The sequence below is a fragment of the Artemia franciscana genome, chromosome 21 (assembly GCF_032884065.1).
Source record: "Artemia franciscana chromosome 21, ASM3288406v1, whole genome shotgun sequence".
Classification (NCBI taxonomy): domain Eukaryota; kingdom Metazoa; phylum Arthropoda; class Branchiopoda; order Anostraca; family Artemiidae; genus Artemia; species Artemia franciscana.
In genome coordinates, this window is record NC_088883.1 from 13,040,594 (window position 1) to 13,067,173 (window position 26,580).

The following is a 26,580-nucleotide window of genomic DNA, read 5'->3' on the forward strand; positions in this document are numbered from 1 at the left end:
TAGGTTGAAACACTCCCCGTTATTTAACAAGTCTGATTGAAATTGAGATATCAGGAAAATATTGCCACCAAGCTCCAATATTTTTGTCAAAATACTGTTGGAGAAAGATCAAGAGGGTGTTGACATCGTTCTTTTTACTTGCTTTCTATTTCACATAAAAGAATTTAGGTTGAAACACTCCCCGTTATTTAACAAGTCTGATTGAAATTGAGATATCAGGAAAATATTGCCACCAAGCTCCAATATTTTTGTCAAAATACTGTTGGAGGAAGATCAAGAGGGCGTTGACATAGTCATAAGATACTAACATTTCCTTCTTTAAACATGATGGGAATGTTGTTCACTAGCCACAGTCAAAGGTCCTTAGAATGTTATGTCAAGCAAACGCTACAAGACCAAAAAATACCACAATAGTAGGATAAACTTGAGAAAAAAAAGATTTAATGGGATGGAACAACGCAGGAACAAATAAAGTTTTGAGACATTAAACTGTAAAATGTGCCTTTAGTTCTCAGAATTTTGAAGTTATGATGCACTCCAGGGCTTTAACCACATCGTCGCCTAAAACCAAAATTAGTAGAAAAAAAAAATGTTCGGCCAATTGCCGTATGAAGTTACTTATCCTTATGTGATGTTTTTATTTAGATAACTGCACATAAGTTTTATGCTTAGGGAAGGGAGGGGGTGCCTTACGTGGTTTCTTCACAGGAAATCAAAGAGACAAAAAACACAATGATAGAACACAGCTTCCAACCACTTGCTGCAGAGATCCTTGAAGCAATCTTAGGGAGGGTCCTACCTACTCCACCGTCTTTGCATGTATGAGCAAGCGTCGCTTTTTTAGATTTTCCCCGTCAAAAAGACGTAAAACGTAAGTTTTAGGCATCAGGCACCTCAGGCATGTAGGCCTATAATCAATAATGCAGAGTGGGTAACCATGTATGCTACATGTAGCCAAAGAAACCGTGAAAATAGCAATAAGGTGTAATGATTTAAGACAATTAGCAGGCCCTCTGGAAACACATTGAAAATACTACTACTACTACTACTACTACTACTACTACTACTACTATTACTACTATCAAGTCACTGCAACACCAACCTGACAGAAGCCAACACAGCTACGCATGCTCCATCTCCATCTCAGCCTATTTGAAGCCTCCCTCTTTACACCCTCCCAAGAAGTTCCAATTTCTCTTCAATCCTTTCTTACGACCTCCTCCCACTCAATGCGGAGCCAACCTACTTTTCGCTTGACCCTAGATGCTCGGCTGAAAAGGACGATTTTTGACAGTCATCTTGCATTCGTAGAACGTGTCCAAACCATTTTAAACTTTCTCTCATTATCGCCCTAGATAGCAGAATGGAATCACATTTTTCGTACAGCTTAATGCCTGAAAATGTCTGACTGACTGGCGGTCAGTCAGATGGGTACCCAATACAATCCGCAGACAATTTATCTGTAATATATCTAACAAGTCTTCCTCCGTCTTTCGGAGCGCCAATTTTTCAGAACAATACTTGGCCACTGTCATCACTCTCAATATTTTAATCTTGGTCCGCAGACTTATCCTCCTTTTATTCCAGACTTTCTTCAACTGTGAAAAAAAATGGCCTTGGCTATTCTACTTTTAACATCTTCACTGTGTCCACTATCATTAATAAGAATTTTTCTCGTTATCCAACATCCCCTCTTCACCTTCACTTATTCCCACCATAAGTGACTTGGCCTTCTCAACATTAATTTTCATGTCAATTCTTGCGCATAATCCAAGTGAAGAGCAGTTTTACTTTCTCATTTGATTCCATGCTATCTCATATCCTTTGCCGGGTTCCTTAAGACAATGTCCATCAAAATGATTCATAGAAATGGGGATAGAACGAAATCCTGCTCAACTCCTGATTCAATACGAAACATGCTACTAACCTCATTTCTTACCTTAATCACAGCAATAATGAAAAAAGAAATCACCAATGCAACAGCACAAACACAGAAACAAACACGCACCATACAACCAAACATAAAAAATATAAACTATAAAAAATAATAAGTATTAAATAATGAATAATAAATAACATATAAAATATAAAAAATAATACATAATATATAAAATATAAAAAATATATAAAAACAAAACAGAAAGACAGAAAGGAGAGGAGAAAGGTAAAAAAGTCATTTTCCACCAAATAACCCTTTTTTCGTTTTTTTTTTTTTACATCCAGGTCTTGCCAGAGACATTGTAAGTAAATGATTTTCTCAAAATTAAGGGATTTACATGTTTATACGTGTTACGTGCTCCGTCACTAAGTCATTGTGAGGGAATGTTTTAATAACTGGCCACTTTGAAAGAGGTTTACTAAGCGTCTTTTGGCCAATGATACGACTGGTAAAAACCAATAGTCTTAAGTTTTTGAGATTTCAAGATGTACACATTTTAACTAAAACTGACACATTAATCCTGAGGGGGCACATTCATTGACCAAAAAGTTGGCAACCCTGCTAAAACCGCACTGTTCTTCTCTTAAACCCTTATCTACTTTCCTTTGAAAAGCTTTTGATTTTGTCTTATTCTGGTCGCTTTTTGCCTGATATAGAATCACTGTGTGCTAAATGCAGGAGCGCTTGTGTTTTCTTTTTCAGCCGTTTATGCTCAAGAACCACGGTGTTGGCATCGTTTTTTTTTTTTCGCGAAATTTGAAGACACAATCGGATTCTTAATGGTATGAGGTTCATGGGCAATAGTCTTTTAAGTTAGCATCTCGATTGATCTGTGTATTTTATAATTTTCTAAAAAAAAGGCCAAATTAAGAAATTTATAAACACAAAATATTACAAGCTTATAGATTCTATAAAGTCAATATAACTGAGGCACAAAAAACTATTTCTCTATAATCTTTTTTCTCTCTTAATCTACCCCACCTATTAACTACTTCGCAAAAACATGGCTTATTAAGTACCGAAAAACTGTTAAACAAATAAAATTTACTTCAAAAGCTACAATTTGCTAGCCAATTGTGAAAATAAAAAGCGTTTTTTAAAGAAATTTTCAAAGTATTTTGATAGCCAAAAGAGATAAAGGAAATTGGATTTGAGTCATCCTACTTTACCAGCCAATAAAAATGTTTTAAAGTATATGAAATTGAAAGGTCGAATGAAAAGTGTGCAAAAGGGGAAATCTCGCATTTGTAGGTATACCAAATAAGAAGCTAATGTACAAATATATCATCCTCTTCAACCCTTAATTCCATAATCCCTATTCAATTACGTCACACAAGACTACTTATCAAAACCTGATTAGCAACCACAAGAGGAAAAAATCAGTGCAACTATATGCATAAATTAAAATTGCTATGCGTGAAACATTCGGCAATTAAAGGCTTTAAGCATACAGGATAATTGTATTCATTGACAGCTATCCATAAATGTCTAGTCTCATTGTATCTTAGCGCTGGAGATCCGAACTAATTTAGAGGCGCGCCATAACAAAAACTCAAGATGGTTCATCATCAATGCGTTTCTCGCATTGAAAAAACATGATCAGCTAAGTGGTCATCAAAACCCGCCACTAGGTTCTTAACGATCAGAATACACGCGCCCATTCATGCTAAGTGTATGAAGATATTGTTGGAAAGAGTACACGTACAATCTAGTTACACTTAAACACGTCTTCAATTGTTTAATGGAGCTTTATGTTTTATTCATCAAGACTCCAAGGTTATGGAGTTGCAATTGCAACATTTAGAAGAATAAATGAACATAAATGATTCGCGACTCAGTGTAGTCATTAACTACTTCCGACAATTGGGCTAAGGTAACTCAGAAAAGGCGTCATGTTAGAATACATAAATTTCAAAAGAGATAAGAAAACTGAAATTTGATTGCCAAGCTTTTTCTTTTAGTCTTAACAATTATCTCATGCCGAACAAGGATTTTCTTAGGCCAAGGCTTTCCTAAGCATAATGACACAGGGCTAATATAATAGTAGTAAGTTATTAAAGGCATTATTTTCCTACTATTTTGAGGCGAGTAAAGAATTAATAATGTACTTTGAAAAAATCTGAAATTGAAAAAAAAAAACGACTGGAACCAGATGATTTATTAGATTAATCAAACTTCACATAGTACCTTTGAATTGCATTAGCTGAATTGATCCAACTGGCGCAAAGACACCACCTAAAAAACGAGTTAAAAAGGATATCCTTTCATGGTATTTTGTCTAACTTTTATTTGTCTTAAAACCTACGTTGACTGCGGCTAAAACGATTATTTAAACGAAAAAGGACCATACCGATAGGTAATTTTCGTTTACTGTAACAATTAATTTAAGAAAATACATTACACCAAATATTTTGAGTTTGGATGCCTAAAATAAAAATAAAAAAAGCTGGCTGTAATCCAGCTACTCTGCTATAAAGGCCATCCATCTCCAGCAGGGCGAGTTTGAGCACCCTTCCCCCAAAATTTTGTCCGATTCGCAAAAAAGTAATAAAGCATTTTTTGGGAACCCTTGTAACTTTTTTTGACCCCCCCCCCCTCTGAACAAAATCCTGGATAGGGCCTTATCTATATTTATGAAGTTTGATAGAGAATTAATGGTGTTTTTAAATGATATTAAATATATTATCATTAGAATGGATTGCAAAGTCAAACTGTGACGAAATAAAACTGAGCCAAATAAAATATGAGGCGAAAATGCAAAATTCGAGCATAAACATCGACCTAAAAAAAAAAAAAAAAAAAAAATCTTTTTCTGATGCAAAAAATAGACAAAAAAAAACACAAACTGAAAATAAAAAGTTGAAAAAGAGAACAGAAATTAATCAAACATAAGTAAAGAGAGATGAAACGTCGAACAAAGTATTCCGGCGAGACCTAAGAAATGTTGAGGAAAATTAACTTTTATAGGGATGTTGTCGCTTCTATCAACCCCTGCTAAATGTAAATGAGATGACAGCAGCGCACTAGATTTGCCTTAAGATACGAATCGGAAATCGTATCGGAATCTGGGCTATGGAATAGGTTTCTGAATAGAAGATTTCTTTAGCATCGTAGCTAAGGTTCACTCATAAATAGAATAAGTGATTAATACCAAGGTACTACAGAGTGACTTGGTACTAGTACCAAGATCTAACTAGTACTAATTTGAGCCAATCAGATCGTTGAACGAATTTTCTGATTGGCTTAAATTGGTGCTAGCTAAATCTCGATTTAAGTAAATTCTCAATGTGAATGGGACATAAGTACAGTAATGATGATGAATAGATAAGGTGACCAAACTATTCTGTTAAGAGGCGCTGATATCGCCTAGGGTTAATTGATGTGTACAGGAACTATTCAAACGAAAGACTGAGTTCTATAAGACTCCTAATTAATATTTTAATGATTTTTGCTTAAAATAATTTAAGACTTAAATAAAAAGAAAAGAAAATCGTGATGGCAGTAAAGGCTCCGCAAATATAAGCAGCACACTTCCAAGTAGTGTAATTTGACACCGAACATTCAAATCTAAACAAGATAATCACTCTTTTAAGTAAGTCATTATACAGTCTAGCGCATCACACGATTAAACGCCTACGACCATGTAAAAAAGGGGCGTAAGCCGTTAACAACATTGCTATTTAACTGATGCAAAAGATAATACCAACTCAAATGTTCATGATTTTAGAGAGACTGATTATTAATCTGCTAACAGGTATGCTTATATACATTCTGATGAAGAAATATACTTCAAATATATAGGCAATTGAAAACATGACTTCATCAACGGGCGTGAAATGAATACCAATATGGACAAGAATAGGCTAATATCTATTATAGTGGCTAGGAAATTAATAACAGAGAACAAGTGAGATATGCAAAATACATAATACAGTTTAAATCTCCTTCTAACAGAATAAGGTGATCATCATGCAATCATTTCAGTCCATAATGTCTCGCCAGAAGTATATAAATAGATTTGGTACTTATCGGTTATATAATAGACACCCGGGAAGTGAAGTTCGATTAATGCTAATGAAACAAAAAATATGATGAATATATAATAGTTAAGAAACTTTAGAAACAAATTTGCGCTATATATTTGTACACTAGGGGGAGGGGGGGGGGGTAAAGCATAGCATATATTGAATGCGTAAGCTAACCATTGCTGTATTTAATTTATGCTACGCTTTATCCCCACCCCTCTAAGTTTCTTCGGTCCCTGGCAAATCCCATCTTAACTTGAACATCCATGGTGAGACACTATTTTCTATCACTAGTCAAAGCAAACCACCCAGTTATTATCCCATCTGATCTTTGCCATCCAAATGATCGACAGTGTAAAGAGGTTATTTGACCAGTTTCTTGCTTCGAAATTTTATAGTGTCTATTATATAACCAATAAGTGCCATAGATTTTGACGAATCGGACAAACCTTGAAAAAGTCGTTTAATTCAGTGATGTAGGGGTGGGGACTACAAGCTCAATATAACAGACCCACTTTCAGGTCATGGGTGTAAACAACACCTAAGAGGATCGTCTCTGCCTCGGATATGGCTTTGACTTTCACTTACACAAGGATCAAAATAACGAATAATAAAAATTTCAGACTACGAATCTTTCAAGCAAGAAAAGAGGTCATCAAAATTACTGGAAGTCGCCTCTCCACTCCAAACCCTCGATCCGTAGAGTATTGTAAAAACTTCAACAAAGGATGAAGTCCTTGAGCAACTATTAAACAGCATGATTAAGTGATACATATTTATTACATACACTTTTCACATATATTTATACAAGTTTTCTTTCCATTTTTTGTTTACATACCGCTCTCAATTTTATTTTTATTGAAGCAATGTTTCCACATAGACCGACAACAACCCTTTCCAGTACACACCAGATAGATGGACATTAGAAAAGCGCAGACTCTCGGCCACTCGGCGTAAACCTGGCACACTCACACCACATATAGTATGTGCCAAACGGTGTACACGATTTTTAAATCGGGGCAATCCTCGGGCACTAGTGAGTGGGTCTCTCACCTCCCTAGACAGCTTGGTCAATTATGTTGTCTTTGAAATGAGCAGTCACACTAACCCTGCATTCAATGTAACTAATTGCCATCGATCGATTGACTTTTGTCATTGACAGCCAATGAGAACCAATTTATTTCAAAAAGAATAGTTTCCATTGGCTATCAGTAATGAACATCAATTCAAACTGATTACAATAAACTATATTGAACAACGATGCTGTATACCAAAATTAAATTAAAAAAAAATAAGTTTTTGCAACTGAAAGTAAGCAAAACTTAAAACGAACAGAAATTATTACGTATATGAGGCGGTTCTCCCCCTAGTCAATACCTCGCTCTTTACGCTTAAGTTCGAATTTTGTTCCAATTCTTTATGAATAACCTCTGACTCACAAAGGCCGTTTAATTAGAATATATAGCTCTTTTGAAAGTACAAAAAAAAACTATAGCGTTAAGAGCGAGGTATTGACTAGGGAGCGAACCCCCTCATATATGTAATAATTTCTATTCGTTTTAAGTTCTAATGTTGCTCCTTACTTTCAGTTAAAAAAAACTTGTTTTTCTTATTTAATTTCTGGTCATTTTGAAAAAATGCTGGGAAATCCGGCACACCCTTCATAGAAATGTCTCTTCCCCCATGAAAGCCTCCTCCATGGAGAGATCCTCCCACGTAATCTTCTCCCTCCCCCCCCCCAACCAGAAAAACATCCCTCCTGAAAACGTCTGTATACTTCCCAATAACCAATACTATATTCAAACAATGGGCAAAGCTCATAACTTGGAGTCCTTCCCTTGAAAGTTCTTAAGCCGAACTGGCCAGACATGACAACAGACACCAAAGAGAGATAAAATTCAACAAAAAAAAAAACTTAAACGAGACTGCGGCCAGTAGAGAGAAAAGAGATGAAATACTAGAATAACGCGGATATTTCGCCTGTATCTAAACTGGGCGTCCTCAGCACAAGATAAAAAGAAAAAACACTAGACTAAAAACAAATAAAACCACCACCAATAATAATAAATACAATTGTTGCTACCGATCCACGTAGAGAAAAGAAGCTATTAGAGTTACTTCAATGAGAACATCAAACCAACTGAGGAAAAAATTATGAAAATTGAAACTAAGTTAACTATTCTGTTGTGAAACAACCCTCTTGTTAGCTAATATTGAAGCAACTCTTTTTGGTCCAGAAGTAATCTTGTTCCCTTGTGATTATGTAAAATTTTAATTCTCTTATTGCCTATTGGTTCATTTTTCAAAAGACATGTCTCTATTTATTGAAAGATTAGCAAACATGTGTTTTTTTTTATTTATATAGCCTCCCTCGCCCACTGAGAAAAACCCCCATCATTAGAAATAGCTGTAGCCTCATCAAATTGTATAAAATGTTCAGGAGAAAGAATGTAGGTTCAGCCAGAGCCGCAAAAAAGTTTCAGAAGGCTTTCTTAATTGAAGGACTTCTTCTATTGAGTTGTGATGCTCAATAAACCTTTCAGTAAATTGTTGGTGAACTCTACCAATATATAACTTTCCACAAGAACAAGGAATTTTATACACCCCACTAACTAAATCTCCCGGGGTTAAATCCTTCCCTGAATTAGGGCAACTACCTAATGGTCTCACTGACTGGAAACAAGTATCAATGTTATGTTTAAGCAAAATTCGTTTAAGCATCTCCCCTAAAATAGGTATATAAGGCAAAGAAGTGAAACTTTTAGGTATATTTAATTTTGAACACTGCGAAACTCCAATAACCGATTGTTATGTTAAACGCGTCTATTTTTATTATTTTATCAATGAATTTAATGGGGTAACTATTACAAAATAAAATATCCCTCAAATACAACAATTCAGAATCTAAAAACTCATGGGAACAAATTCTGAAAGCTCAATTCACCAGTGCAATCACAGCCCCTCGCGGTTTTTATGTATCGAAAGAATTCCTTTGATGTATCTATTGGTATCATTATTCCGTTTTTAGAGTTTCGGTTACTATTGAGCCGGATTCATTCCTTACTTACAGCTCGTAACCACGAACTGTTTTATTTAATTCTCTCAAAACTGTTTCACTTTCATTAATGACGCTTATTAGTAACTGAAAATGTATATATATATATATATATATATATATATATATATATATATATATATATATACCTGACGCGGGGATGCCATGGATATTCTGTGGTAGCCACAACACTGTGCTGGGTAGAGAATTTAGAGTGGCGAAACCCTATATAGGCCAGTGTATTCTCCTGATGAGCCCTTATGTTGGGTGTTGCCTCTGAATTATTTGTCTATATTATTTTTTCTATGGTTTGGTAAATGACGACTTATACTTATTGACGACATGACTGCCTGTCCATGGATTATTCTTTATGGTTGATTGTGTGTGGCTATGCTGTTTGACCTATGTGATTGTATGGATGAGTAGGGTTAAGGCCTCATTCAAGTGCTGGTCTATATTAATCACTAATTTAGGAAAACAGTCTTCCTTTTCTCCTTCTGTCTCCTTTTTTCTTTTTTTTTTTTTTTTTTTTTTTTTTTTCTTTTTTTTTGTGTTTGTGCTGTAGCACTGGTGATTTCTCTTTTCATGATATTATTCCAGGTTGGATCCAGTGCTGGTGGAGAAAATTTTTTTAGTTTTCTCCCCGACAGACCTTTACCCTGGTCCAGGTTTTTAACCTGATATTGTTAATTATTGGTGAGATGGCACTTATGCAAATTTCATGTTCTTTCATCTTTTTGCTTATGTATTTATTGACCTATTGACCTATTGACCTTGGCATGTTTTCTGGACTTTGATTGTTGGATTTTGATTTGGATGTTGGTTTGTTTTGGATTTATTTTCAATAACTTTTTATGCAACAAAACACAAATATTAGCCTCGGAACTCGGAACGATTTTTTGAAAGTTAGTAGGTGTAAGAGTCGTTGTTTTCTTTGCCAAGATCATTTTGTCCCACGGACTTCTGTTAAAAGTACATTGTATAATAAAAATTTTGCATGCAAGTTACGTGGTAATGTTAATTGTAGAACAACCAATGTAATTTACCTATTAGAATGTAATAAATGCTGCCTACAATATGTGGGGGAAACAACTAATAATATATATAAAAGATTTTCTGGACACAAGACAACAGTTAATAATGAAAAAACTAATAACTATCTAGTTCAACATTGTAGTAATGGTAAATGTTCCATATCAGATATAACTGTCACAATTTTAGAAAATTTAGAATTAGAAAATTTAAATAAAGAAGAGAAGAATAATAGACTACGTAAACAGGAGGATTTCTGGATCCATACTCTTGGTACAGCTTATCCTTTTGGGTTAAATGATCGTGTAGCAAAATATGGTGACATGTCTCATGTTGTTGTTAAATGTATTGATGGTTTTATGGACCATCCTTCTTTTACTTGTCCTACCAAACGTAAAAAACGATCGAGAGGACATAGGAAAAATAATAGAAAAAATGAATTAGATGTACATATGCTTTCTATAGATCTATGCCAGCTACTTGAATCTAGGGGTATGATTTCTGTAATAAAGTGTCTAAATAATTTATCCAAGAGGAATTTAATCAAACTTTTCTGGATTGTGAAGAATAATACAGCTCTTGATTATAATTTTAAAGTAATATGTGATACAATTTGCATTCTATCTAAAACGAAATTTATTTCAAAAAAGAAAAAGTTCGATAAGATTAGTAATAAGGATAACAGATTATATTTACCTATTAATTTTACTTGTAAGCAGATTGAAGATATTAATTTACCAGAAATTTTAAATCAGCGGCATGTGAAACAGGCCCTTCCTAGTAATTTAAATTATAATGATAGTCCAGTTTTAACTTATAAATTTTCAAAAACTATTGGGCAAATTATTTTTAATTATAATTTAATACTAAAAAAACTAGATAGCGATATAAATTGGAAACCGGTTTGTAATTGTAAGCAACTTGGCCCATTTGTAAATCCTACTTACAAACATGTTATAACAGGGGACTTGTCAATAATAAAGCAAGATGATCTTCAAATTATAATGAATAAAGGGGCAAATTTCCGTCTTTCTCATCATCTGAAACCATCGAGTGTTCTTGATGGCTTGGAAAATGATTTTGATTTATTTATTGATAAGTGGTGTAAGAAAGAGAATAAAAATAAAGAGAGTTTTCAAAGTTGGAAGAATTTAATTATTAGTAGAGTAAGAAATAAAATATATTCTAACTTAAAAAATAGTAACACTAAATCATTATTTTATAATGCGAAGATTAAACAAGCAATTGCTAATCTAAAGAATGAATTTGTAATTGTGCCAGTGGATAAAGCTAATAATAATTTTGCCATAATTTGTCAGAAGCTGTATTGTGATATCTTAAAAAGGGAGTTAGGCACAACTAATGTTTATGAAAAGGTAAATATAGAGGATGAGAATTTAATTAAAAAGACTGAAGAAATACTTTTTAAAAATTTTAATATTAAAATAAATGACAATGATAAAAAGTTCCCTTTCCTATATTGGACTGTAAAATTTCATAAGAATCCCCCTAAACCACGGTTTATTGCTGGAGCAGCTAAATGTCCAACCCGTATTGCTGCTACTGACCTCTCTTTAATTTTAAAGGAAATTGTAAATAAACTTAAAACCTATTGTTCTGGTATTAAAAAATTTTCGAATTTTAATCCATATTGGAGTGTTAATAATTCACTGCAGGTGATAGATTCTTTAACAATGGTTTCAGCTAAAAGAATTGAGTCTTTCGATTTTGCGACAATGTATACTAATTTATCACTCAATTTAGTGTTAGATAATTTAAAAACTGTTATAAAGAAATCTTTCCTCTTATCTAGTAAACGGTTCTTAAAAATAGACAGTTATAATAAAAAAGCCATAACAAACTGCTTTAATACTACAGTTAACTTGAGATGTTACAGCTTGGATATGATTTTTGAGTTATTGGAATTTGTTTTATACAATACTTATATAAGATTTGGGGGTGATTTGTACAAGCAAATTATGGGAATTCCCATGGGGGGGAATGCCAGCCCATTTATAGCTGACTTGTTTTTAAGTCAACTAGAATATAAATATATGATGGATAAGAATAATCCAATTAATTTAAAACATGCTTTGTCAAATAATAAAAGATATTTAGATGATATTTTGGTCTTAAATTGTAAGGATTTCATTGATATTTCTAAAAATATATATCCATCAGAGCTTATTCTTGAGCCTAGTCATGGCGCTGGTCATGAAGATCATTTCTTAGATTTAAATATTAATATTTGTGATAATAATAAATTAAGTTTTAAAATGTATAATAAAACGGATGATTTTGATTTTGAAGTGATTAGTTTCCCATTCCCTGAAAGTAATATACACTCAAATATCACATATTCAGCGTTTTTCTCACAGTTACTTCGTTATGCAAGGATTTGTAGTAATTATATTGATTTTAAAAATAGATGTAAAATCTTAAGCCAAAAATTGATATCAAGAGGTTTTTCTGCAAATAAATTAACTTGGCAATTTAAAAAATTTAGTTTTCATTATAAAGAACTTTTAAATAAATATCAAAAGAATTATCTAGAAATACTTAAAGAAATTTTTGACTAATTTCGGAGGTTCGAGAAATGTTGTCACAGCGCCATTTATTTTGAATTGTGTTTCTATTTGAGCGGAATTTTTAAAAAATTAGCCACATGGTAAAGATGAATTATATAATTGTTTAGTTCATTCAGGTTTTTTGCAATGTGTTAATATTTGTGATTTGGTAAAATTTATAATATTTAGTTTACCTATTGTTGCTAAAGGGAGGGATATATTAACAGGATAAGCTTGTTTTGGTTTTACTTGGTTGTTTTACATTTGCTGTTTTTTTTCATAGACATGTATTTTGGGGGTGATACCTGACGCGGGGATGCCATGGATATTCTGTGGTAGCCACAACACTGTGCTGGGTAGAGAATTTAGAGTGGCGAAACCCTATATAGGCCAGTGTATTCTCCTGATGAGCCCTTATGTTGGGTGTTGCCTCTGAATTATTTGTCTATATTATTTTTTCTATGGTTTGGTAAATGACGACTTATACTTATTGACGACATGACTGCCTGTCCATGGATTATTCTTTATGGTTGATTGTGTGTGGCTATGCTGTTTGACCTATGTGATTGTATGGATGAGTAGGGTTAAGGCCTCATTCAAGTGCTGGTCTATATTAATCACTAATTTAGGAAAACAGTCTTCCTTTTCTCCTTCTGTCTCCTTTTTTTTTTTTTTTTTTTTTTTTTTTTTTTTTTTTTTTTTTTTTTTTTTTTTGTGTTTGTGCTGTAGCATTGGTGATTTCTCTTTTCATGATATATATATATATATATATATATACTAGTTCTATTCTATATATATATATATATATATACTATACTATATACTATATATATACTAGCGCGAAGCGCCACCCCAACACCTAGTTGATGGGGCGCTTCGCGCCCCCCCGCGCGCGTAAGTCGTTACAAGCCATATTAGTTACGTGCCATTGTAGTTGTGTCCCTGTGTCCCACCTGTGAATAGATATATATATATATATATATATATATATATATATATATATATATATATATATATATATATATATATATATATATATATATATATATATATATATATATATATATATATATATATATATATATAATAAGTTGTCTGTCTGTGTGTCTGTCTGTGGATCAGGTGACGTCATGTTTCTGTGTCGGCTGACGTCATGAAATTAGTTGTCGTCATTTTTGCTTTGACGGTGACGTCATTAGCGGTATTTAAGACATTTGTTCACGGAAAAATGTTTAATTGTAAAATGACTGAAGAACCTACAATGGCAACAGCCGAGGAAGCTGCTCAAAGAGTTTATGCCAAAAAACTTGCTGCTGATAGAGAAAGTAAGAAAAGAAAGCGTTCCGAGGAATCACAAGAACAGCAAGAAAACAGGCTTGCGGCTAAAGAACGCAAAACCGCGCAGTTAGATGAAAATCCACCTGGACAGCGAGAGTCAAAACATATCAAAACTGAATATATATATATATATAAATAAAAATATATGATATAAAATAATATAAAATAAATATAAATATGAATATAATAAATATATAATATAATAAATATAAATATAATATAATATAATAAATATAAAATATATAAATAATATAAATAAATATAAATAAAATATAATATAAATAAATATAAATATAATAAATATAAATATAAATATAATAAATATAAAATATGATATAAAATATATAAATAAAAATAAAAATATATCTATATATATAAAAATAAGTTGTCTGTCTGTGTGTCTGTCTGTGGATCAGGTGACGTCATGTTTAAGTGTCGGCTGACGTCATGAAATTAGTTGTCGTCATTTTTGCTTTGACGGTGACGTCATTAACGGTATTTAAGACATTTGTTCACGGAAAAATGTTTAATTGTAAAATGACTGAAGAACCTACAATGGCAACAGCCGAGGAAGCTGCTCAAAGAGTTTATGCCAAAAAACTTGCTGCTGATAGAGAAAGTAAGAAAAGAAAGCGTTCCGAGGAATCACAAGAACAGCAAGAAAACAGGCTTGCGGCTAAAGAACGCAAAACCGCGCAGTTAGATGAAAATCCACCTGAACAGCGAGAGTCAAAACATATCAAAACTGAAAATGATAGCGATGATGATTGGGTTTGGGATTTTGACTTGGATAAGGTCATCAATGCCTACCAGATTTAAGTAAAAAAAACAAAGGTTCGTCGATATGTACTTCATAGTGACGCTGAAAAATAAAGAAGAAAAAGAAAACTGAAAAAAGAAAAAAGGTAAAAAACTAAAAAAAAAACTAAAAAGAAAAAACACTCAAAGAGAAATTACAGACCGGGACACAAATGACGACCGAGACAGAGGGAATATAAGTGACGACCGGGAACCTCAAAGAGAAATTACAGACTGGGACACCCGGACACAAATCACGACCGGGACACAGGGAATATAAATGACGACCGGGACACAGGGACACAACTACAACGGGGACGCCGGGGGCACAGGCGGGATATATAAATGACGACCGGGACACAGGGATTGTTCGAATAGAAATTACAGACCGGGACACCGGGACACAAATGACGACCGGAACACAGGGAATATAAATGACGACCGGGACACTCAAAGAGAAATTACAAACTTGGACACCGGGACACAAATGACGACCGGGACACAGGGAATATAAATGACGACCGGGACACAGGGACACATCATTAGAATAATGAGGTATAGATATGAATACGGATTGTTTTTCCCATGGACAATTATATGTTGCATGTTCAAGAGTCAGTAAACCTGACAATCTATTTATATGCACAGACAATGGGACAGCGAAGAATGTTGTATATTCGCATGTTTTACGTAGTTAAAAACATATATTTATATCTATCTCTATTCACAGGTGGGACACAGGGACACAACTACAATGGCGCGTAACTAATATGGCACGTAATGACTTACGCGCGCGGGGGGGCGCGAAGCGCCCCACCAACTAGGTGTTGGGGTGGCGCGAAGCGCCACCCCAACAGCTAGTATATATATATAAATAAGTTGTCTGTCTGTGGATCTGTCAGGTGACGTCATGTTTTTGTGTCGACTGACGTCATGTTTTCGACTGACGAAATTACAGACCGGGACATCGGGACACAAATGACGACCGGGACATAGGGAATATAAATGACGACCGGGACACTCAAAGAGAAAGCGACCGGGAGACAGGGAATATAAAAGACAACGACTGACGTCATGTTTGTCAACTGATGAAATTACATACCGGGACACCGGGAAACAAATGACGACCAGGACACAGGGAATATAAATGAAGACCGAGAACCTCAAAGAGAAATTACAGACTGGGACACCTGGACACAAATCACGACCAGGACACAGGGAATATAAATGACGACCGGGACACAGGGACACAACTACAACGGGGACGCCGGGGGCACAGGCGGGATATATAAATGACGACCGGGACACAGGGATTGTTCGAATAGAAATTACAGACTGGGACACCCGGACACAAATCACGACCAGGACACAGGGAATATAAATGACGACCGGGACACAGGGACACAACTACAACGGGGACGCCGGGGGCACAGGCGGGATATATAAATGACGACCGGGACACAGGGATTGTTCGAATAGAAATTACAGACCGGGACACCGGGACACAATTGACGACCGGGACACCGAGACACCGGGAATATAAATGACGACCGGGACACTCAAAGAGAAATTACAAACTGGGACACCGGGACACAAATGACGACCGGGATACAGGGAATATAAATGACGACCGGGACACAGGGACACATCATTAGAATAATGAGGTATAGATCTGAATACGGATTGTTTTTCCCATGGACAATTATATGTTGCATGTTCAAGAGTCAGTAATCCTGACAATCTATTTATATGCACAGACAATGGGACAGCGAAGAATGTTGTATGTTCGCACGTTTTACGTAGTTAAATATATATATATATATATATATATATATATATATATATATATATATATATATGTATATATATATATATATATATATATATATATATATATATATATATTTATATATATATATATATATATATATATATATATATATATATATATATATATACTAGCTTTTGGCATAGACTCTTTGAGCATCTTCATCAGTCATTGTAAACTTAAACATTAATAGATTTCTACGTGAACATATGTCTTATATAACTTGAATGACGTCACCGTCAAAGCAAAAATGACGACAACTAATTTTATGACGTCAGCCGACCCAGAAACATGACGTCACCTGACAACTAATTACATGACGTCAGCCGACACAGAAACATGACGTCACCTGATCCACAGATCCACAGACAGACAACTTATATATATATATATATATATATATATATATATATATATATATATATATATATATATATATATATATATATATATATATATATATATATATATATATATATATCTTATATATATATATATATATATCTTATATATATATATATATATATATATCTTATATATATATATATATATATATATATATATATATATATATATATATATATATATATATATATCTATTCACAGGTGGGACACAAGGACACAACTACAATGGCGCGTAACTAATATGGCGCGTAACGACTTACGCGCGCGGGGGGGCTTGGGGGGGCGCGAAGCGCCCCACCAACTAGGTGTTGGGGTGGCGCTTCGCGCCACCCCAACAGCTAGTATATATATATATATATATATATATATATATATATATATATATATATATATATATATATATATATATATATATATATATATATATATTTTAACTACGTAAAACATGCGAATATACAACATTCTTCGCTGTCCCATTGTCTGTGCATATAAATAGATTGTCAGGTTTACTGACTCTTGAACATACAACATATAATTGTCCATGGGAAAAACAATCCGTATTCAGATCTATACCTCATTATTCTAATGATGTGTTCCTGTGTACGGTCGTCATTTATATTCCCTGTGTCCCGGTCGTCATTTGTGTTCCGGTATCCCAGTTTGGAATTTCTCTTTGAGTGTCCCGGTCGTAATTTATATTCCCTGTGTCCCGGTGTCCCGGTCGTCATTTGTGTCCCAGTCTGTAATTTCTATTCGAACGATCCCTGTGTCCCAATCGCCATTTATATATCCCGCCTGTGCCCCCGGCGTCCCCGCTGTAGTTGTGTCCCTAGGTCCCGGTCGTCATTTATATTCCCTGTGTCCCGGTCGTGATTTGTGTCCGGGTGTCCCAGTCTGTAATTTCTCTTTGAGGTTCCCGGTCGTCATTTATATTCCCTGTGTCCCGGTCGTCATTTGTGTCCCGGTGTCCCGGTATGTAATTTCATCAGTTGACAAACATGACGTCAGTCGACAAACAACTTCATGACGCATGCAACTCAATCCTTATAATGACGTCAGGCGACACACACACACACACAGACAACTTATTTATATATATATATATATATATATATATATATATATATATATATATATATATATATATATATATATATATATATATGTACGTATCCGATTTTTCAATTATTTATGAACAGAATGGCAGCTTTGTCTAAGAAAGTATTCATACTGATTAAATCAACCATGAGTTATAAAAATAGATCTAACAAATGAAACACATAAAACTGAGAGCTGCCAAATCCTAAAGGCCAATCTGATGCGGCAAATCTCAGGTTTCAAAGCACAAGTAGAACCTTAGAGGGGTCCTAATTTTGATTCTTCAGGCTGTAGCCAGAAGAAGCAGCACCTTTTAGTTAAGAATAAAATAAGGGGAAAAAGTACACGAGATAAACAAATTAAAAGTAAATTTACATATCACATGTTGAGGGGAGTGTAAGGATGAAGTGACTAAAGCGAATTCGAGCGGCGTCAGAATAGAATCATTTCATGATCTTTATTGTCTTTGCAAAACGTCATAGTTAGCTCCTTGATTAGACTACGGCCTCAATTAAACAAGTGAAATAAAAGAAACTGAAGGGAATAGCAAAACTCACATGCTGGTTGGAAGTTCTGTGATGCTAAATTGGCAGGAACAAACTCAGGAGCAAAGACCCATCGGGTTGAACCCTCTGCTTCTGTCTGAGAGGTGGATGTAGTTGGCCCTTTGGATTCCAGCCGCCTAAAAAAAGACAGAAATCTGAAATACAAGCTACCTTTTCTTAAAAAATAAGTAATAAGATAAAAATTGGACATGCAAGACATAATTCAAGTCATCACAACATAAACCAGAAGGGTTAGTCAGATTTCAACCAACATTCGTGAGAAGTAGCATTTGATGTGCTCTTTCTCCCTTTATGGAACCAGGGTCCGACTGAGTCTCAATGGGGGAGGAAGAAGGACGATAATGACCCCTCATCGTTAAGTTATATTTCACAGGGGTTGAGTGAGATTCCATCAAACTTAGAGGCTAAATGCTATAGTCCTAATTTTACATTTTGGAAGTCCAAGCCCATTTCGACTCTGCTTTAGGGGAGGGGGGTCAGAGGCAGGAGAAGGCTATCGTTAAATTTTTGCCATTATTACATATATGAAAACAGAACATCGGAAAATCGCCGTAAGGAGCCCAGACGGAAAACAGAAAAGGTTGTCAGATATAAATCAGACTTGGCGGGAAGCAAGAGCAAGTTATTTACTTGTGCTCTTTAACAGAAGTTATTTCGTGGAGAGTGAAAGCTAATTTTCACGTTAGTTATTGTGTTCGGGCTCGATCCATCTTCTGCAGTGAGAAAGGGTCCCTTAAATATATTCATTATGACATCTACAGGCAGGGGTTGCCCTGTAGTTCTTAAAGAAGATGCGGAGTAACTTATGCGTACCGGAATTCCGCGAGTCTTGCGACTGTATCTTAATGAAACTGAAGGTTCCATACCATCTGTTACAGCCAAATATCAACCTAAGTGAAAATGAGTTAATATTACAACTAAACCTATATTGTGAGCAAATAATCCATGTACTGAAATGAGCTGATAAGGTGGAAAGTACAGTGAGGCGGATAAGTTACAAGAGAGAGAAATACGGGTGGTCTAGTAACCCTGCTCTAGTGTCAGTCTGTGCTAGGGTGAAGTGGTGGTTGCAGCTCTGGAACGAGTGCAAGAGGCCAAGGATCAGGGTTATGAATGCTGTCTTGATTTATTTTAAGAAAATATTTAGGAATGCTCTACACAACCATCTAGTGGCGGTTAAGTTGGTTACAGCTTAGGAGATTCTAAATGACCGTAATTACCTTTGGAAGTCTCGTCCTAGTTCTGGGAAGAAGAACCATGAGGGCCCCGATAGCATCCCAGAGTCTGAAAAGATTGTCCATTTCAAAAGTCAGTTTGTAAAGCCTAATAGTAGTGAGGAAAGTTCTTTCGATAGTGAGATAGCTTCGTTGCTTGATTCTATCCAAAAACCAAATTGTGTTATGATTTCACCGTCTTCTATTAAGGAGGCTGTGTTGAAGCTTAGAAAGAAAGAAATTCTCCACTAGCACCAATAGTATTTGTGCTGAGCATCTTATCGCCACAAGTGACCTCCTATACAACCACCTTAAATTACTTTTTAAGTTGTTTTTAACGTTGGTGTAGTTCCAGAAAATTTAAGCAACGGAGTAGTTAGCCCATTCTGAAAAAGAATAAATCCAAATCATCATATTCATCATACAGGCCAGTAACAGCGTTAAGCGCTTTCGCAAAGATAGTTGAGCTCCTGATTGTCGACCATTCAAAAGAAAAGTGCATTATGCCGCCATTCCAGTTCGGGTTCCAGTCGGATTTAGGTTGCTTTCATGCCCTTAAAAGTCTCTGTAATATACTCAGAGATACAGAAGCATCTGGGAGCACCCTGTTTCTCGGAGCATACAATGTTACGAATGGTTTTAGTTCCCTTATCAATTCGCAGGCCATGTCGGAGTTGCGAACCCGTGGTGTTAGTCTTGACGTAATTGTCCCATTATGTTATATGTATAGCACCTGAAAGTTCGGTTGAAGTTGGGAAAGGTACTTTCGGATAGAGAGCTTCCTGTATTCATTGGAATAAAGCAAGGAGCCATCACATCGCCGATTATCTACAACAACGCGTCTCTTCCTGCGCAGATTGGCCTATCTATTAGTTGCATCTCAAAAGTGATGGAAGTGTTTTGTTATGCGGACGATCCGTTAAATCCGTGCCGGTCAATAGCTAGTCTTCAACGGAGTTTTGATAACCTATCTGATAGATATTTACAAATAGGACTAAATATAGATGCTGCAAAGTCTCAAGTCCTCTTCTTTAATTTACACGGTAGCTTTGTGCGGGATAGTGTCCGTCTAGGTGATAGTGAGATGGAATCCACCACTGAATTCATATACTTAGGACTCCCGATTGGGTCTTCGATTAAGAATACGCGAAAGCTTTTGCTTCGGAATGCTCAACAGAATTGCTTAGTTACATCGCAACTTAATCTGGAACGGAAAGCCCTTTCTCGAATATATAATAGTGTAGCTCTGCTGCATAATCTATATTTATCCCATTTTGGAGCATTTTTACGCACGCTATTTTAGTTGTAGTATTATTGATAATTTGTGTATATCTTTATGTCGTGTTTCCTTTGTTTTGTTCTCCTTTCTTTTTCTTTTAGTGTACTCCATCGTTTTCTTCTTTTTTTTGTTGTTAGATGGACAATAAAGAACATTCATTCATTCATACTCACCATAATTGACGAAAGGTAGTATCTAGTGACTTATTTATAACTTGCGGAAGTCCGAGAGCAAAGCAATCTGACCTCTAAGGAGGAGAATATACATATAAATTATATTGATCAGGGTATCTACTAGAATGGATGTGGAGTCTATAACCGACTTGGTCAAATATAATATTTAATGTGCAGTCTGTAGCTCCAGAGTGATAAGATATACAAACTCGAAACTTTTCTGGGTATGGGAATAATGAAACCCGGAAGAAAACCTCTAGTTAATTTTGTAAATTTCCATTAGTTTCCCAAAAAAGCATAAAAACTGTCTTTTTTCTTCATAAATATGGTGTCATAACAGAACTATCAAGGCTGGGAAAGTAAGTTTTATCACCCGCAACTGTGACCCATGCTACAGTTGCTGTGACATTCCGCGGGGCCTTGACACCGGAAATCTAGTATCCTTATTGTGAGTAAATTTTAAAGATTTTATAACTATATGTGCTTCCAGCGGTGAGTAAACAAATTATTTTGCCCCGGGTACGAAAATAAAATCAATAAAACTAAAAAGAATGAGCAAATTATATTAAAATCCAAGGAAATTATGGAAACAGTCGCGCAAGTCTCTATATTTCGGGGGGTGCTAAGGATTCCCCGGCTGGCCTGCCAGATTAGGTAATACATAAAATGGTGCTATATATCGAGTTTTCAGTCGAAATACATCGAAAGGAAGATATACAAAATCTTCTTCAAACTTTATATTTCTCAAACTTCACCAATCAATATGGCAGGGTCGATAGTAATGTGTGGTATAGATAACTAGCACTATAAAAAATAAACAAAGGATTTTATTTTATGATATCAACGCATACATAATAATTCAATGTGACATGCACACGTAATTAATTAATCTAGGAGTAAGGCAAGTCGTTAACTAGGTATGATATACATCATAATACGGGTGTTAAAAGGACAGTATATCACTTAGAACAAGAAACTTGATCGTTTTTACAACTGAAATCCCTAATTAAGATCAATGGTGGATAATGTTGTATGAATGTACTATGTCATTTTTTGACGTTCTTCGGACTAACTCTAAATGTAAGGGTAAAAACGAACTTTTTAACCTGGTTTTTGGGAGCTTTTATTTAGTACCTAATCATATCGAAATAACTGAGTTCTAAGTAGTTACATCTTTAAATCAGTTGCACCCTTAAAAATAAGAATATTTTTCACGCAGCTTGCTTTTTTTTTAGATCGTAGAAAAATATGGTTTGCCGCCAATATAGTCATATAAATCAACTCATATCGGCTACAAGCAAACCTTTATGATTAAAAACAGAGCAATTTAGACATGCACTTTTCAATGCAACCTAATCCTAAAAACGATAACAGACACGCAAGCATGTGAGGTGTTTCGGCACACGTCCCTCGAAATGTCAAGCTTTTTTGCGATTATTCTCATAATATTTTACATTTTTTATGTAAATCATCCGTTTCATTAAAAAAAAAAAAATCATGTTTACGTGTTTGCAAGGGCGTATCCATTTTTTCAGGGGGGATACAAAAAAGCTTTACATACGTATCAACACACACTATGCCAAATGACATTTAATTTCTTCGCTTTTTTCTGTATTAAATAAGAAAAAAAGTTCTTTTTTACAAAAGTGAAGAGCAAAAACTAACAGAAGTTATAATGAACATTGTACTAAAAGTTAAAAGAAAGAAATTAGACTTAATAAAAAATGAAATGAATAATGAACTTATAATGTACGGAAAATAAAACTCAAAATTCTTTAAGCATTCTCTAAAAATTCCAACTTAATACCCAAATCCATTCATGAGATACGTCCTTTTGACAATCTGCATGCACATAGTGCGTTTTGATTTAGTTCAAATGCCCCATCAATATTGTCTCAAATTTTAACCTTCATACGCTTAGCCTTAAAAGTAGTATTATCATAGTAGTATTGGTAGTAGTAGAAGCAGTAGTACAGTTGTTTTAGTAGTAGTAATAGTAACAGCAGTAGTGGCAGTATTAATAGCAGTGGTAGCATTTACATGTTGCCTTTTGGTCAGTTGAACATTCCCCTCATGAGGATCCGGAAGTTTCATCTTGATATAGTAAGCCGTTCCAAAATTATTGCTGATACGCCATTTTGACAATCTGCAACCAAATACTATGTTTGGGTTTAATTCAACGTTGCGCTAAACATTTCCTCAGATGTTCATTTCAATATCCTCAGCCTTGGTAGTACTGCCTACAGAAGCAGTAGTTTTGGTGGTAGTAGTAGAAGTGCAGTAGTATTAGCAGCGCGCAAATATTGCCTTTTTAGTCAAATGATCCTCTCCCTTATCATTTCCTGAAAGTTCTAAATTAATATAATCAGTCATTCTTGAGTTAAGACAATCCTTTAGACCGTATGCACATAATGTGTTTTGATTCGTTCAATAGTCCCCTCAACATTCTCTGAAAGGCTAACCTGAATGCCCTTCACCTTTTGAAATGTTAAGGTCAAACACGCCCACCTTTCTCATAACATATACTAAATGTAAACAAAGGGCGGATTGAATTACTTACAGGCCTTGTTGTGGGGCTGTGGGGGGGGGGGTTGCAATCCCCAAAGACAATAGATACTGATCTACCAAATATGCTGAACAAAATGACAAAATGATGGGCGTGGGGGGCGCTGACTGCCCTTCAATCACCTTTGACTCTTAAAAAGGGCACTAGAACTTTAATTTTCCAATCGAATGAGGTCCTTCCGAAGTTTCTGTGACAACTTCTTCAATATAAAGTGCCTTGGTTAAATAAAAAACAATACATTGTGCTCACATCGCTCTTCACCCCCCCAAAAAAAAAAGGTTTGTCGACTCGTAAAAACGTAATAAAGATGCATTTAGCACATTTTGATGCTTTGTCTTAAGTTTTTTTAAGCCCCCCCCCCCTCTGAACAAAAATCCTGGATACGGCCCTGTTCATTTCACTCTTAAATATCGTCGTAACCAAAAGAGAAGGGTATGTGTAACTCTTTGAAAAAACATGTGGTAAGAGTGAAAAAGATCCTCTAGTACATACGCTTGAAAGGAGGTAAGATATTACAAACTGAAATGGCGTATAAATGTCTGTGTCAGTACTTACGGACCCGTGGGGAAAAATACTCCTATGTTGGAACTGGGAATTATTCTATTCTGATTCTAAGAAGATATTTTGGTGACGAGGCTAGGGAATCCTCGCAGATCTTAAGCACTTTTAGGTTTTAGTCAAATTCAACCTAAAGCTGTTGCCAGCTGGTTTTCAACTCGAGAGCAGAAACAAGGCTGGATAGAACAGAAACTTGACAGTGTTCTCTAGCATACACTAGAAAACTACATTTCGGCTCTTACATTGCTCTTTCTCGCTCAAGGACAAGTGAAAACCAACCTTCTTAGCTCCGCATAATAATTATGCAAACTTTCCCAAATATTATATAGCCCTCATAATTCTGGCCAGAGGACGACTCTTGGCATAAAACAATGGTACAACAAAAACCAAAAGAAAACAGAATAAAACCAAAGAGCTGCTCCCACAACAGAATTACCACACATAAGGATTGGGCTGCAGCCCCCTTCAAGTACTTTAGAGCCTGGTGTCACTTGCACTCTTTTGCCATATTTGAAAAATTCAAAATACTAAACAGGAGTTTAGGGAAAAATAAATTCCCTGAAACAAAAATACATTCGTGACACTAAATTATTTTATCATTTTAAAAGACGCTGATTTTGTCATTTTTTCCCCTTTCAATTCATTTCAATTCCCCTTTCCAATTCTTCAAATATATAGAAAATTGATGGCCAGGGCCGTATCCAGAGGGGTACCCGCTTTGAAACCCCTCGCCCCACCCCGAAATTTTTTGTCTGACTTACAAAAGTAACAAGAATCTATACAAAACACAATTTTTAGCGTTTTGTACAGTTTTTGTCCCCACCCCCGAACAAAAATCGTGGACACGATCCTGTTTAAGGCTAAATAAAACTTATATAACGTCAATTAAGCACTTTCAGAGTAATTTCTTTAGTTGGCACACAGGTGTCATTGACCAGGGGGCCCCGATTGATCTTCAGTCTTAACAGTCATGACATGTCTGAGAATTAACATGTGAGAATTAAACAAAAAAAAGAAACTAGTTTTTTTAATGAAAGTAAGGAGCGACATTAAAACTTAAAACGAACAGAAATTACTCCGTATTTGAAAGGGGCTTTTCCTCCTCAATGCCCCGCTCTTTACGCTAAAGTTTGACTTTCTCTTAACTCTACTTTTTAAAATAAAAGAAAACTTTGGCGTAAAGAGCGGGGCGTTGAGGAGGAAAAGCCCCTTTCATATACGGAGTAATTTCTGTTCGTTTTTAGTTTTAATGTCGCTCCTTACTTTCATTAAGAAAAAACCTGTTTGTTTTTTTTTGTTTAATTTCTGGACGTTTTTAAATTAATGCATGTTTTGATCTTGGCTCTCCGCGCATAAATAATTAAAAAGAAATTTGCATATTAATTCTTTTTTTGGCTAAATTGCTTTCTCATTGTTTTAATCGGAAGATTTTGAGAACAAAGGAGCGAGGGGGGAGGCCTAGATGCCCTCCAATTTTTTTTATTACTCAAAAAGGCAACTATAACTTTCAATTTTTTACGAACGTTTTCATAAGTAAAGAATATACGTAACTTACGAATTAACTTACGTAGAGAACTTCTATATTCGTATGTTTTTATTGCGTATATGAGGCGACTCACCCCACGTCGATACCTCACTCTTTACATTAAAGCTTAAAGTTTGTCCCAATTCCTTAAGAATGACCCCTGAATCACAAAGGCCGTAAAATAAATAGTTGAAATTACTAAAAATACTTTAGCGTAAAGAGCAAGGTATTACGAGGAGGTAAACCCCTCATATGCGTAATAATTTCTGTTCTTTTTAAGTTTTAATGCTGCTCCTCACTTTCAATATAAAAAACTTTCCTTGTCTATTTTTACATTTTTTTTTAACTAATGCTAGAAAATCCTGCACCACTTCATTGAAAGTCTCTTCCCCCATGAGAAATTCCTCCATGGAAAGATCCCCCCACGTACCCCCCCCCCTCAACTCTCCCCCCAAACCGAAAAATCCCCCTGAAAACGTCTGTACACTTCCCAGTAACCATTACTATATGTAAACACAAGTCAAAGTTTGTAACGTGCAGCCCCTCCCACGGGGACTGCGGGGGAGTAAGTCGTCCCCAAAGACATAGTTATCAGGTTTTTCCACTGTGGTGAA

General features: G+C 35.2%; 1 protein-coding gene across 1 annotated transcript in view; it reads right to left on the minus strand.

The window, feature by feature from the left end:
* Positions 1–26,580, minus strand: part of LOC136040826 (probable E3 ubiquitin-protein ligase makorin-1) — a 236,682-nt gene that overhangs the window by 147,582 nt on the left and 62,520 nt on the right. Inside the window, exon 3 of the mRNA XM_065725160.1 lies at positions 18,643–18,767. Within this exon, the coding sequence (XP_065581232.1) occupies positions 18,643–18,767 (125 nt within the window). The remainder of the gene's footprint in view (positions 1–18,642; positions 18,768–26,580) is intronic.